Raw genomic sequence first — 14,710 nt, 5'->3', positions numbered from 1 at the left:
ACTTTATGTTTAGGCAAGTTATACGAAAATAAATGAGTTGTAAAATATATAGTAAACTCTATTTGTTAATTACATGAAAATGATTCTAATACACTTTTCGAGGTCCATCGGCTTTGAAAACAAATGATGTTTGACATTTTGTCAAAAAATCTACGATGTTTTTCAAACATAAATTTTTCAACACTAAGCTTCTATTCTTTTCCTAAAAGATAGAAAATTGTGTGATCCTGTGAAAAGCAGACAAAAAAATATATTTTTTAAAACAATAACCACTAAATTTTATGGGACGGTCTTTATTATTTCATAATGGATGTAAGAAAAGATAATGTCTTCTGAATGGTTAAATTACCTCCAAACATAAATACTTCGCAGTGATGTGTTAAAGTTTGCAAGGTATGTGATAACTGGCAAAAGTGACATAAACTCGTAGACGTTATAGTTGAAAGCGTATTTTCAGAAATTTAAAAATCCTCGTTCATTGCCAACAGCTAGAAACACAATATAGGATAGCGTGGATATAACTAAATCAAATGTTGTAAATAAGTTAAATATTTCTTTATATTTCTTACCGTTGTATATTTGTATTATAATGTCACTTCCATTGAACTGTTATACATTGTTATATTGATTATTTATAAATAAAGATTTTCAATTGTAACACAGATCATCCTATTGTAAGACATCTAAACTGGAATAAAAAAATCAATTGATTCTGTTTTATATTCGTCATTGATCCAGAATTTCTTGCATATATATTTCGATTATATTCGACAATTAGCTGTCTAGTCACTGTACTAATTAGCAGACTATAAAACGCGGGTAAAAGAAAACATCAAAGCTGAATAGAAGTGCACCTTCATCTTGGTTAAGGCACTAAAAATAAGGAAAAAGAAAAGTTTTCATTTTTGATGTCGACTTCTCAAACATACTTAAGTATGACTCAATTATTCCGTTGGTGTCTCTACATTCATTATTATTTGCCAGTATTTGTTCATTTATTCTTTTATATTATATAAGAAATGTTGTTATACCAAATTGATATATATATATATATATTTATAATATATTGCTATGTCCAAAGTAAAAAATAAGGTGACTTTTGAATTTAAAGTGCGCGCGTCGAAGGATTTGGAGATTATTATTTTTTAGTTTGATAGTTCTGTCAGTGACATCTATGTAAATTTTCATGTCAAAATATTCATTAGTGTTTGAGATACGCGTCTTTTTGTGAGCTACTAAAAGTGAGTTTTTCGTTTTTTGCGATGTCGAAATTCGTTGAGCAAAGAATTTGCATTAAATTTTGTTTGCTGAATCAATTCTCTGCTGCGGATGCGTTGAGGATGGTACAAAAGGCTTCGGTGATAAGGCTATGTCTAAAAATGTTTACAAGTGGTATAATGAGTTTCAAGCCAGCCGCGAACGTGTCGAAGACGACGAGTCGAGTCCTGGGCGACCATCAACCTCAACCGACGAAGCTCACGTCCAACAAATCAAAGATTTAGCGTTGAAAAACCGTCGATTAACGATTAAAAACCTTGTTAATGAGGAAAGGCTCGGTCAATACAATTTTAAAGGTGTTTTGGGCCTCAAGCGCGTCAAATCTCGACTGGTACCAAAAACATTGAATTTTTATGAAAAAATGCGTCGAAGTCGGTCAAAAATAAAGGTCATGTTGTCTGTTTTCTTCGATCACCGTGGTATTGTGTATTATGAATTCCTTCCGCCGGGCCAAACAAACAGCAAGGAATATAATTTGAACGTTATGCGCCGTTTGCGTAACGCTATCCGCCTAAAAGGGCCAGAATTGTGGAAAGACAATTTTTTATTTTTACATCACGATAATGCACCATCCCATACTGCACTTTTAATTCGTGGTCATTTCGCCAAACACTCAACTCATATAATTCCGCAACCACCGTATTCACCTGATCTGGCGCCGTGTGACTGTTCTCGTCTGGCTGTTCAGTAAGCTCAAAAGACCGCTCCGGGGACACCGTTTTGATACGATAGAGGAGATTCAAGCCGCAACGAAGAACGAAAGAAAGTGGGAAAGGGAAAGTGACTATAATCAGTGTTTCGAAGATTGGAAAATCCGTTGGCATAAGTGCATTGCATCGGGATGGGATTACTTTGAAAGGAATTAAATTAATTTGGAAGAATAAATAAAAAAAATCAAAATAAATACAATGTCACCTTATTTTTTGGACACAGTAGTATAAGTAGACGGGAAAATGGGTCATCTGATGGTAAGTGGTTTATACAGAAAAAACGTATTGCACGAGGTGAGGTAAGGTCTTGGTCGAGGTAGAAAATGATAGATTTCTTAAGTGAGTTGCACCATACCATTCAATGGTTGGGCCAGCCAGCCTAGGTAAGTTGTTTTTCTTAGATTTACCGGAATACTTCAATAGTGCTGTATCGATACTAAAATTTGATTCGAAGTCACTTGGAAAATATTTTACAGAAAAAATGTTAAACATACTACATAAATATTTCTAACTATAGTAAGTTTTGAAGAATTTGTTCTAGTGAAAAAGTAAGTAAAAACTATTTAATCATATAACTGACGCCGATTAATTTTATTATATCTTCATAACCCAATATGTTTGTCTTTTTTTAGAACGTAAAACAAATTATGTTGTTAAAGTTTATTATTTTAAGGAAATCTATACATACATCATCAGCATATAATTACAATTTACAAACAAACTAGGTGATTTATATTACAAAATTTATTAATCATATACATCTTAGTTATTAAATATCATACATTTATTAAAATATCGTTCCTTGTTTGCTAATATTGATCGATTCACTTAAACACTATATTTAGACATATCAGCTCTACATTATAAACTAGCTAAAGTTACATATATAGTTTACAAGTCAAAAAATACACGTTTTAAAAATGGTAGTGTCTATGTCTATGTCTATAAACTTCAAACACCGACTTTCAAGTTCTTTGTTATGAGTCCTTATATTTGTCATTACTGATTATTAAGGAATATAAAAATTCTGTTAATTATGTATGAAAATTAAGTGACAATATATCGATAGTACAATATGGCTTAGCTTACTTATTACTAAAGGGCATAAGTCAAACAACAGCAATACAATTTTGTAAGAAATCACTTCGAAATACACTCGCGTTAAAAACCAATTTGACTCACAGTGACACGCAATTTTTATACGTATGTCATAGATAGTGTTGCATATCACTTTATAAATGGTTTTTACGGTGAGTTTTGAGTTTGTTCCTACAGTTTAATAGCTTTACAGTAAACAGTTGTAAGAAATAACATAATATGGGTAATAATAGTACAAAGTCACACTATAATCAAGGCGCTTGATTGTGATAACCAGTAAGGGTTAATTAGAGCGATTATTGATTCATTTGAATTGATTTGTTAACAACACAGAGTCCAACCACATTTGTAAAGACACCTACACTTATGCAAAACATTAAATGGACATGCAGAGCATCTGATCAGAGATTTGGAGCACATTCAATATTTATATAATAAAATATATTTACAACAACAAAATATACATTTTCAACGAGTCTAAAATCACAGTTTAATATGATAGCGAGAGCTATTTTTTATAAATGAAATGTGCCTTACAATCAGGGCCGGATTTAGAGGTCGGGAGGTCCAGAGGGAACAGAGCTCTTAATCATTTTCCAAATAAATTGTTTATATTTTTCAGTTGGATTTTTCAGTAAAATTTATTGCAACACAATTTTTTTTTTTAACAAACATTCTTTTACATACATATAATTCAACTTTATTATATTATATTGAGTTTACTCATATCTTATTGAAACCGAGATTACAGTCCCAGATTAACCTAAATCCGGCCCTGGTTATAAGTTTGAAAATGTCATCATAAAAAATGTACACTATAAACAAAGTGATGAACGAATTAATTAGTATCATCTAATATCAATCGTATCGAAGGTGGTTAGTACTTACCAGCTAAATAAATTACTGTTAATACAACAAATACTTACAAAACATAATCAATATATTATCATACGTTAGTACTTTGGTATAGGTACGTGTAGTAATTCGTCGTACGGAACAGCACTGAAGAATTTCTTAGCTGTTTCTATGGTCACGTTCATTGCGTAATCCACAACTGGTTGCCCAAACTCTTCGGTCACCACTCTCCAGTTTTCGTTCAGGAATTGTAATACTGTATTACCTGGATAGAAATAAATGTTTATTTTAGTATCACTGAGTTATTATGCGTACTAATAATATTAGATACAGGGTTCGTATATGTAACGAATAATGTACATGAGTAATCGTTGAACTTATATTCTTACTGAAAAATCAATACAATATGAACAATAGCATTTCATTCATTTCATAGACAATTATGGCTTACATTAACAGCCTGTGATTTCCCACTATTGGGCTAAGGCCTCCTCTCCCTTTGCGGAGAAGGTTTGAAGTATATTCCACCACGCTGCACCAATGCAGGTTGGTGGAATACACACGTGGCAGAATTTCTTTGAAATTAGACACATGCAGGTTTACTTGCGATGTTTTCTTTCACCGCCGAGCACGAGATGAATTATAAACACAAAGTAAGCAGATGTAAATTCAGTGGTGCCTGGGTTTGAACCCGAAATCACGTAAAGATGCACGCGTTCTAACCATTGGGCCACCTCGGCTCACGCTGATTATGGCTTATAGTTCTACAATTAGATAGGTTACATAAATTTTAAATATATATTTTTTATAAATTATAAGTAATTAAGTCAGAGTTAATGAGTTATTTTAATACATTACATTCATGCGACTTGGGTATTAACGAAAAGATTTTTAGAAATATAAGCCCGTCTGATTAGGTACCACTCTCTGATCAGATATTAAACCGTCGACAAGCAATACTTAATTGTGCCGTGTCCCGTTTTGAAGGGTGAGTGAGCCAGTGAAACTACAGGCACAATAACTTAAAATCTTAAATACCAAGGTTGGTGGCGCATTGGCGATGTAGGGAATGGGGAATGTTTAATGTTTATAACAGGTGCCAATGTCTATACACATTTGTACTGTGGCCAAGGTGGTGACCACTTACCATCGGCAGGGCCTTCGCCAATCATATAAAAAATATGCTGTACATGCTAACCATTAATTAAAGAGGCAGTCAATTTAATTGATTTGGTATTGGAAGATCATACTTCCTGAAAGAGATAGTACTATTTGAAAACGATAGCAAAAAGACCCTTTAAACAGGAAGTTTCCTGTAATTCTCACTCTACTAGGTAATCTGACGTTAATCCTGTACTTTAGTTTAATCGTGATGGGTTTACAAAGTGATTGACAAAAAACAAAAAAAGTATATTCCTTTCAAATACAGAATGTATACTCGTGAACGGCGACAACAAGGGTTTTTAAACGCATCATAGAAGATAAATATACTATAATATTTTGTCTTATAATTATGATTATGCATTGTTATTCAATAATATTTAAAAAACTTGGTCACCATACGATGAGATACGAAATTGCTATATTAATAATATAAGAAATAAAGACAAGGAAAGTAGCATCATGTAGGTTTACTCACGATATTTTCCTTCACCGTCGAGCACGAGATCGAATAGATAAGAACAAATTAAGCACAAGGAAATTCAGTGATCTTTACTCGGCCTTGAACCAGCTTCTTCAGTTCGGTTTCAAGTATTATACTTACTAGGGATTACAAGTCTTTCTACTTAAAAGGCAGGAAGATCAACTATGAGATCATATGACTATTATAACGTTCTATTATAACTATTCTAACTATTCTATTATAAAGTTCATCAGAGATATGATTCTAATTTTGAATTTCATTTGCAGATTGCATTAGCACATTCTGAATCGCTCGAGTCTCATATAGAGCATAGAAAGGACCACCGCGAATTTGACTTTCATAAATACATTAAAATGCAGATGAGTGCCAGTGTAACAACAGGCACAAGGGACATAACATCTTAGTTCTCAAGGTTAGTGGCGCATTGGTGATGTAAGGATTAGATAATATTTTTTACGGCGCCATTGTCTATGAGCGTTGCTGACCACTTAGCATCAGGTGGCCCATATGCTCGTTCGCCTACTTATATCATTAAAAAAATCCATAAATTGGCAACAAAATATAACATTTATTATCTTCGCCATATATGTTCTTCCATTAAGTTATATGACGACAGATTGATCTTTCTATATATATTTAAAGAAAGTTTTATAATGTTTTCACTATTCTCATTTTTTTTATGTTCACATGCGCTTCAGAGTTAGCAATATCATAACTGTGTTAAAAAAAAAAAAACAACATTTTTTTTTTAATTTCATTCCATTTTGTTCTTGCATCAAAATAAAAAAAAATACAACGTTTGAATCTGTTAAATCATTAAGCGCCTTGTACATCCTGAGTTTTTAACTTTCATATGAATTAATTAGTACCAAAGCTGTGGAAACTTCGGTAAGGACTATGAAATTCGTTTGCGGGAACTGCGCAATGCATAATTTTGTCATTTGTAGACTTCATTTGTAGCAATTCAACCATACTTTAAATTTTTAACGAAACTTTTTATTTATATATAGTAAAGGCGTGATGGCCTAGTTCGATTATCTTAACCAAAATCGTGAATACAAAGCCGATCAAACACCTTTTAATTTCAATGTACGTAATTTGTGTTCTTTAATTGAATCGATCGTGAGTAAACGTTTATGTGCTTTAAAGTTTTATAAATTTCACGCGGGTGAAACTGCGGTTTCGGCCAGTTTTACTCCTCGGCAATGTGATTAATAGTTACGGGTGTAGTTAATCAAATTAAACTAAGACTATTGATTATTTTATTTAAAAAAGTACACAGACTGGACAATGGGCTTTTTAATGGTATGTGCTCACCATAACAAATACTAGTACTATAAGAAATATTAAGTATATTATATCGTCAATGCTCTACCAACCTTAGGAACTAAGATGTAAATATATTTTTTTTCCTTGTAATTACACTAGCTCACCCACTCACAAGTCGGAATACAACAATAATAAATATTGTTGCTTACCAAAAGAATATATGAACGAACTAATACTTCTTTCGATATTTAATATCGTATATATTTATAAATATCTAACATAACCTGTAAATGTAAGTAAGACATACAAATGCTTCCTGTACAAGAGTATTTTTATCCTTATAATCTAACTTAACGATTTGAACATAGAATGATATTAATACTCACTCAATTCCGGGTTCCCTTTGAATAGATTATTGATGGTGTAATGAACTCTGTCACCATAATCGAATGTGTATTTGTAATTTTTTATACCGAAGTGATCTCGGCCTTCCGCATCCTTGAAGTACATGGTCTTAATGTTCAGTTTTATGACAGAGTTAACTGTAATAAGAAAGGAAATAAGTCATAAAAACTTTATTATCTGCTTCTAATATTCACGATGCTTGTGTGAATTTTATTTTATTTTTAAATCTTAGTTTTTTTTTCTTCACATAATATGTAATTTTGAATGTAAAGAGTATTTACATTATTATTGTAGCAATTTTCCAGTAAGGCAAAATTGCTATATATTTTTAAACGAGAATACAAGATTCTTTTTTTTTTTTCAAAACTGTCCCACTTTCCATAAATGTTGGAATTAATGTGTAAGCTGCTATGATTTTGCTTTATTTTTAGAATTTTCAGTTAAGGTTTTTATATATAAGTTAGTTATACGTTATTATTTTATATTATATTACAAATAGATGGCTTGACTGTTTTATAGTAAACATTAAAACACAAATACATAAGTTACCTATTTTAATTTTTGAATCTCCTTCGCCATTAATTGGAAACAATAGAAGTCTTCCAACAGCTGTGTATTTTCCTTTAATAGTTATGTTACATTTTATCTCAAGAACGAAGATATTATTTTCCAGGTAAGCTCTGAAACATGAAAATGCACCGTTAAATATCGAAAATCGAGACATCATACTTCATCCTTCACGTGTTTTCGTAAATAGTTTTCCGAATCAGTATTTAAGAAAAAAAAATTCTACTAAAATGAATCCGCATGAATCTGTATTATATTATTAAGTAATAAAATAAGATGAACACTGCAGAACCTTTTTTTTGAACATGCGATTACATTAAAATGCTTATTTAAGCATTTTAATGTAATCGCAATTGATTGATATTTTCTGATATACCAATTAGTTCGATGTCCTCCTGGCGGTGAAATCTCGAGTAGCGAACTGTGCAGCAGTTATGAGTGTCCAAAAGTATGTGCACGGGAACGACATGGGTAAGTAATACTAAACTATCGTTGAGCATAATTTCAGTCATTGGCAAATTGAATTTTAAATAAAAATATTTAAATTGCAATACCAAAAATACACCTGGCTATGCTATAAAGGCCACCTACTCTCACAATCCTTTTGTCACAACAATTTGAGACAATAGGAGAGAATACGTGATTTTCGAAGAACGGGAGTCTAACTAACCACTACCAATTTACAAGCCCGCCCTGTGATACTAAGAATTTGACATTAAACCTCATCCTTTTTAACTGACTTCTAAAAATTTTCTTCTAAAGATTCTGAATAATTATGTGTACTTATATATTTTTTTAAGTCTAGTTGGACAAAACACAACGTCATATTACTACGGATGGAAAATTTATTTATTTTTCTAAAGAGATTTATTCCGATATCGTAAATATCCGTATTTAATAATAATCTGATGACGAGTTTCGGAGACAGACACCGGAACTCTTTAATAAAAAATAAAAGCAAATAAGGTGCGCCTACTTGAATTGGGATTTTTTTTTGTTAAATATATTTTATCATAAATCAGTTAAAATAAACGAATACCAAAATAAGCATGCTTATATACTCACATGTGATGAAAAACGATATCGCTGAGATCTTTTAATGGGATAAATAAATTTATTCTTTGTTTGTGTTTATTTCACATGAACGCGCAAGTAACGGTTTCACAACAAAATAGCGCCAATATATTCGTTTTTATCAAAATCATGTGAGAACATATTTAATAATTAAACTTCATACTTGACTATAATACAATGTGTATGTAATCTGTTCCAAAAAGATAATGGTCCAAATCCAAGGTTTCTTAGGAAACAGTGAAGGTCTTAGTACTACTTACTACTTTTGCAAGAAAATGATATATCTACAAATTTTGGTCACGTATGTGCAAATAGTTTAAAATCATTTTATAATGATTCTGATATGAACAAAATAAAATTTATCAATTTTATTTTGTTCGTAACAATTTATTTGATAATATATCAACATTAAAAGATGTTGTTTGTTTGGTTAAAAATAGAATATTTGCTTATATATAGTATACATACATAATATTTAACAGGTATATTTTACTTTAGCATTTAAAAAGTAGTTCAGTAAACTGTGTGTTAACACATAACTTATTATAGTAGTTTTACATTTAATATAATCGAGGCAAATGAGAAAAAAAAATTACTTACTATATCGATTATAAGTTATTAATAACGTATATTGTACATGAGCTCAAAATGTTTAAGAACTGTTAATTGTAATATTAAAATAAATATGTGCTAAGTTTAACCGAACGACTGATAAATGTAATATACCTCGGAAGTAACATTCCCTTCCTGTTGTTACAAATCAATAAAATATAATTATAAACAAAAATGTTGGAAAAAAAAACTGTAATCCTGCTTGGTTTCATTCGCCGGTTCTTCTCGGGTCTGACGTATTTGTTTCCGTACATGCGGTTCGTTTATAACAATCAATAATCGAGTGTATGTGGTGTAATGCTTCTATTGTGAATAGATATTATGTATTTGACTTACTATATACATTGACCTGATTACTCTCCGTTGCTTATATTCAGATACCATTGGGTGCTTAATTCAAATTTGCGTAATACTATGTTCAAGTAATTTTTTTTTAAATATTATATATCCTACTTAAAAAAAAAACGTTCTTAATTAATTTTAATATCATAAAAGAGGTTAATTTTTTTGTTTGTACTTTAAAACCGTTCGTAATATTATTTTTTTAATATTACAGTAAATATATTCAATTTTTATATAAACCTACACTTACTGGACATTTAGCACCTGACATTTGCGTAGTCCTGTGACCTTCCCATCCAAAAATGTGACTTTTACACCAGGCAGTTGTATTGGTAACTCGTCAATGACGAAGGGGTCCAAGGCGGGTACTCCCAAGAGCGGTAATCCTCTGGCAAAGTCTGGGATCGCATCTTGTGTTGCCTGTATTAAGCAGGTTGATTCGGTATTGTTGCACGGATGAATAAAATCAGCTGTAAATAAGATAATAATCACTGAATATCATTTTAATCGATTTTTTTTATTGATCTTGCGTGCCAAACTATTAATTCATTAAATAATAGTCATGCACACTGGCGCATGATTAATAACTGATGGACCAAATATTCAGATTAATTTAACCATGACTTAAATCAAATAAAAGATATTTTGATTGCTGTCTTAATTATTTACACGAAGTATATAATTATTCGTATAAATCATTGCCGATAGTAAAATATATGATAAAAATATAGATATGATAAAAAAATACATGAAAATAAAGCACTTGCAAAGCGTCACGAATGTGTCATTGAAATGTTACCGGCGGTAGTGTTTAATTTGACTGATCGATAAGTAAGTCTAATGCTGCTATATTGAATCAAGAAATTCGAGTTTGAGTTTAAATATAAAAAAATATAATAATATATTATCCACATAAAAGTTATATTTCAAAATGTAAATATGAATATTCATTTCTATCACTAAACAATAAGTAAAATATAAAAGATTAAAAGCAAGAATTATAATTAAGAAACGATTAAGTGGTACTTTAATCGAGATCTGTTTTAACGTTGCAAATAACAGTTACAACATAAGTCATTTGTTTCAAGTATTACAATCTTCATTGCACTCACGGTTCTATGTATTTTATAATATTTTAGACATTCAAAATATAATCGGCTACAATTCCTCATGAAAGCAAGCCTGTCTCAATCGTCTATATGAATATAATTGCAAATCATATACGTAGACACAGTAATTATGTCATGCAACAAAGACAAGATATCGGATTGTGGCGTCCATGAGGTTAGTGCATGAATAAATATTATTAGAAATTACGACATATAAGTTATTAGATAAAGATTTATATTACGATTTTAGCAATTTAAAGCAAGTGCAGATTTCATTTTCAGTATTAAAGTTCACGGTCTAGATGTTCCAAACGCAGTAGTAGTATTAGCCAAATTAGCCTTAAGGTTAAGGAAGATTTAGATTATTTCGATGTGCTAAGTAAGGTATGGTATTTTACTTGTGTTGATTATACGTGAATGTCCTCTAATCGATTCAGCTGATTACTGTAAGCAAAACGTGGTCTTGTGACACAAATTATTAACGATAATAATATAAAGTTTAGTAAGTCAACATCGCGCCACTATGTTAGGCAATTACAAATTTCGCATCGAATGCACGCGATCTGTTAAGGCATTTATTTGCACTTCAAATATTACAAACATATAACGTTATAACTCGTTATGAAACAATGTTTTTTTTTTAATAATGATAAAAGTTTTGTGTGTGTTTTTTTTAAGATATATCCCTGAACTAGTTTGAGACCGAGGCTTCGCCAGTGCGTGAGGAGGGGAGTATAGGAGTTAGACATCCTGTCTTTTTTTGTTCCCCTGATAACGTGTATGTAATTTTTTATGATGATCTGTTACGAAGGTTAGACGTGAAAACACAATAAACAAAAAAAGTAATTTTCGCATTTTTATATTACCTTGTGAGGATATAAAAAACAGTATACATCTTGCCCCATTTGATTAAAATTAGGTAAATATATTTAAACGTATGAAGGCTTGGAGGCACATTGATTACACTTAAGTTAATTTGAAAAGTTTATAACAAGTTTGTAAACAAATAAAACGCGTTCTAACTTGAGGATCTAAACATTTCGTACACATGCCTTCAGGCGTTCTAAACAATAAAGGCAAACTAAATAATTTGTAAACATTAAAACAAGCTAATGAGTACTAATAATTATAAAGGGTTACGAATTTATTATACATCGAATATAAAATATAAATAACTGATGAGTTAAGACTCAACAGGCCATTGGGGTTACCTGGTGAGTTGTACGTCTAAGATTCGAACTTAAGTACTTGGGTCAATGATGTCCATACTTCTAACACCTTTTGTCTAATTTGACGAAACATTATCGATTCATTGAAATTAGCATAGTTTTTAGTATTTTTTAAAAACATTACATATTAATTATCTTTTAAATATTTTGTTTTCATTTACTCATATTTTAATTTAGTATAAAAGAGAAAGAAAACTATTGGCTACGTAAATTCTAACGGATTATAACTATCTGACTCAGGTCAACTATCATGATGACATTTTCATTTGTTCACTATAATTCCAAATAAAATCTAAATCAATGATAACTACACAAAGGCACAATAATTCGCATCTTATCCTTCTAGTAGAAATTCAACATCGCATTCTTCAATATTAACCTACGCATTTGAATATACTTTTAATATAATATATTGCGAGGAGTAGCTAGTATAAAGTTATATATCGTATAAATTAGATTTCAAATTAAAACTTTAAGACTTAATTTTCCACTATCGAAATGACATTTAAAATGGGTACAATTTATAATTTAGTTAAGGAATTGTATACAATATCCCAAAAAAATGAATTAATCGTAAAATCATAATGTTGACATGGCCTTAAAAGTAATGGTATATTTGCGTGAGTCTCCGTGTCGCTAGTAACGTGACATACAGTATGACACACCTGTGTTGCATTGTACTTGTTATTTCGGTACTTGTTGGGTCATCATTATTATACCTCAAGGATGGTATGATTGTACATGCGATATTTTAAATGTTCAAGTAAACTTTGCAAGATTGTATACTGTTGGTATATTTATGTGGCCTGGTTCTAAAAGGGCCAATATCTTGTGGTAATAATAATAGAAAAAAAAAAATTCATAAATTGCAATTTAAGTAGCTAACTTTTTATAATTAGTACATTAATAATACTTTAATAATTATGAATATTTAGGCGTGATTAATTATATTATTAATACGACCAATAGCTGCTTTATTCTCGAAATTAATGAAAAAGTCGTCATTAAGTAAATCTATGAGTCAACTTACGTATTATTGCAATATTTCTATTACAATATTTTCTTATTGCGACATCTTTGTTAAACAATTAAAAAACTAGATGGCGCTAGTTTTTCGAAAGATAGTGCCTACAGAAAAAAATATGTGGCTATGACTTTTGGTGCCTGCTTCCAGATTCAAAGTTGTTACGCAAGAATGAGAAGGTCAAGGTTCGGTCAAGATAGTAATATATATTGAAGCTGTACATTAAAATAAAAAAATCACTAAGAATGCTAAAACTTATTAAATTTTAAAGGAACAATAATAATAATACACTATTGCACAACAAATAAAATAAATAATAACATTAAATAAGACAACAATGCTACCTAACTTTTATTACAATTATTTGAAATTGAAAAAATTATTTACTTACTTAAAACGTGAAATAAATCAAGAAAATATAGGAAAAGAAAAATAATTGTGTATTTCTTATAAAAACTACCTTACAATTTTTTTAAGGAAACCAATTAAATTTCTAACTATTTTACGAAATTAAAACCTTCATAATTAGAAACTAAACAGATAATATATAACTTACGCGCAAGTCGGGCAGAGGAGCAGCTTACGAAGGCCAGCGTAACCGCCACTACAGTGAAAACTGCTACATGTCTCTCACACATTGTAGTTTTTTATGCACAATCCAATCCAATAGATCTTTGAGTCCTGAACAATGCGTCGACCGATCGAAGACCTACGGGCGCACTGACGGGTGACCTTCGTTAACGTTAGTACTTCTTATGTAAATTGAAACGAGTTCTTTCTCATTTTAGGTTGCATAAATTCGGATAGCTCTTTGCCAATGTGAAGCCTGCTTTTCACGCAACACTGCCCGCTAATCCGTTTTAAAATGCGAGTTTTGCGAGCGCACGCTATGCGTTGGACGGCGTGCATTCAAAAATGGACCGATTCTGAACACGCAGCCAAGTCGATCCTAGTGTAGTGTAACCACTAAATTGTACGTCACGTTGCGACCATATGACTTTTACTATAATCTTACAATTTACGGAAGGAATTTTATACCGCCAAAGGTTATCTTTAGTATTTTTATTTTTATACACTGGTTTATTACGTATGAAAGTGGAAACAATACTTCCTATTGTATAAAGTTCAATGAGCTCAATTTTTAAATAAATTATGACTTGATTTTAAATTATTATTACTATTTTGACTTAGCACGGAATCTGTATTTGTAAAATATCTTAGATTAAATGATCTCAACCTAAAATATCTTGTATTCATTGATATGTATTAACGAGACGACCTTGGCTCCATTCTCCCTCTTTAATACTACATTTGCTCCTTATGACATGGTTTTTAAAGTATTTTTTACATTACATTAGCAGCCTGTAAATTTCCCACTGCTAGGCTAAGGCCTCCTCTCCCTTTGAGGAGAAGGTTTGGAGCATATTCCACCACGCTGTTCCAATGCGGGTTGGTGGAATATTGAAATTGAAGCATATATAAACTTTTGTTTT

At 31.0% G+C, this 14,710-nt stretch overlaps 1 protein-coding gene across 1 annotated transcript; it reads right to left on the bottom strand.

The window, feature by feature from the left end:
- Positions 1-3,749: 3,749 nt before the first annotated feature.
- LOC125066722 (circadian clock-controlled protein daywake-like) lies at positions 3,750-14,142 on the bottom strand. Its single transcript, XM_047674957.1, has 5 exons — positions 13,774-14,142; positions 10,106-10,325; positions 7,810-7,940; positions 7,242-7,397; positions 3,750-4,206 (listed from the first exon to the last, which is right to left on the bottom strand). The coding sequence occupies exons 1-5, from the start codon at positions 13,853-13,855 to the stop codon at positions 4,040-4,042; spliced, it is 756 nt and encodes a 251-aa protein (XP_047530913.1). The 5' UTR covers positions 13,856-14,142; the 3' UTR covers positions 3,750-4,039.
- Between the last annotated feature and the right edge of the window lie 568 nt (positions 14,143-14,710).

This window comes from Vanessa atalanta, chromosome 10, assembly GCF_905147765.1.
Source record: "Vanessa atalanta chromosome 10, ilVanAtal1.2, whole genome shotgun sequence".
In the NCBI taxonomy this organism is placed as follows: Eukaryota; Metazoa; Arthropoda; class Insecta; order Lepidoptera; family Nymphalidae; genus Vanessa; species Vanessa atalanta.
This window is presented reverse-complemented; position numbering and strand designations above follow the sequence as displayed.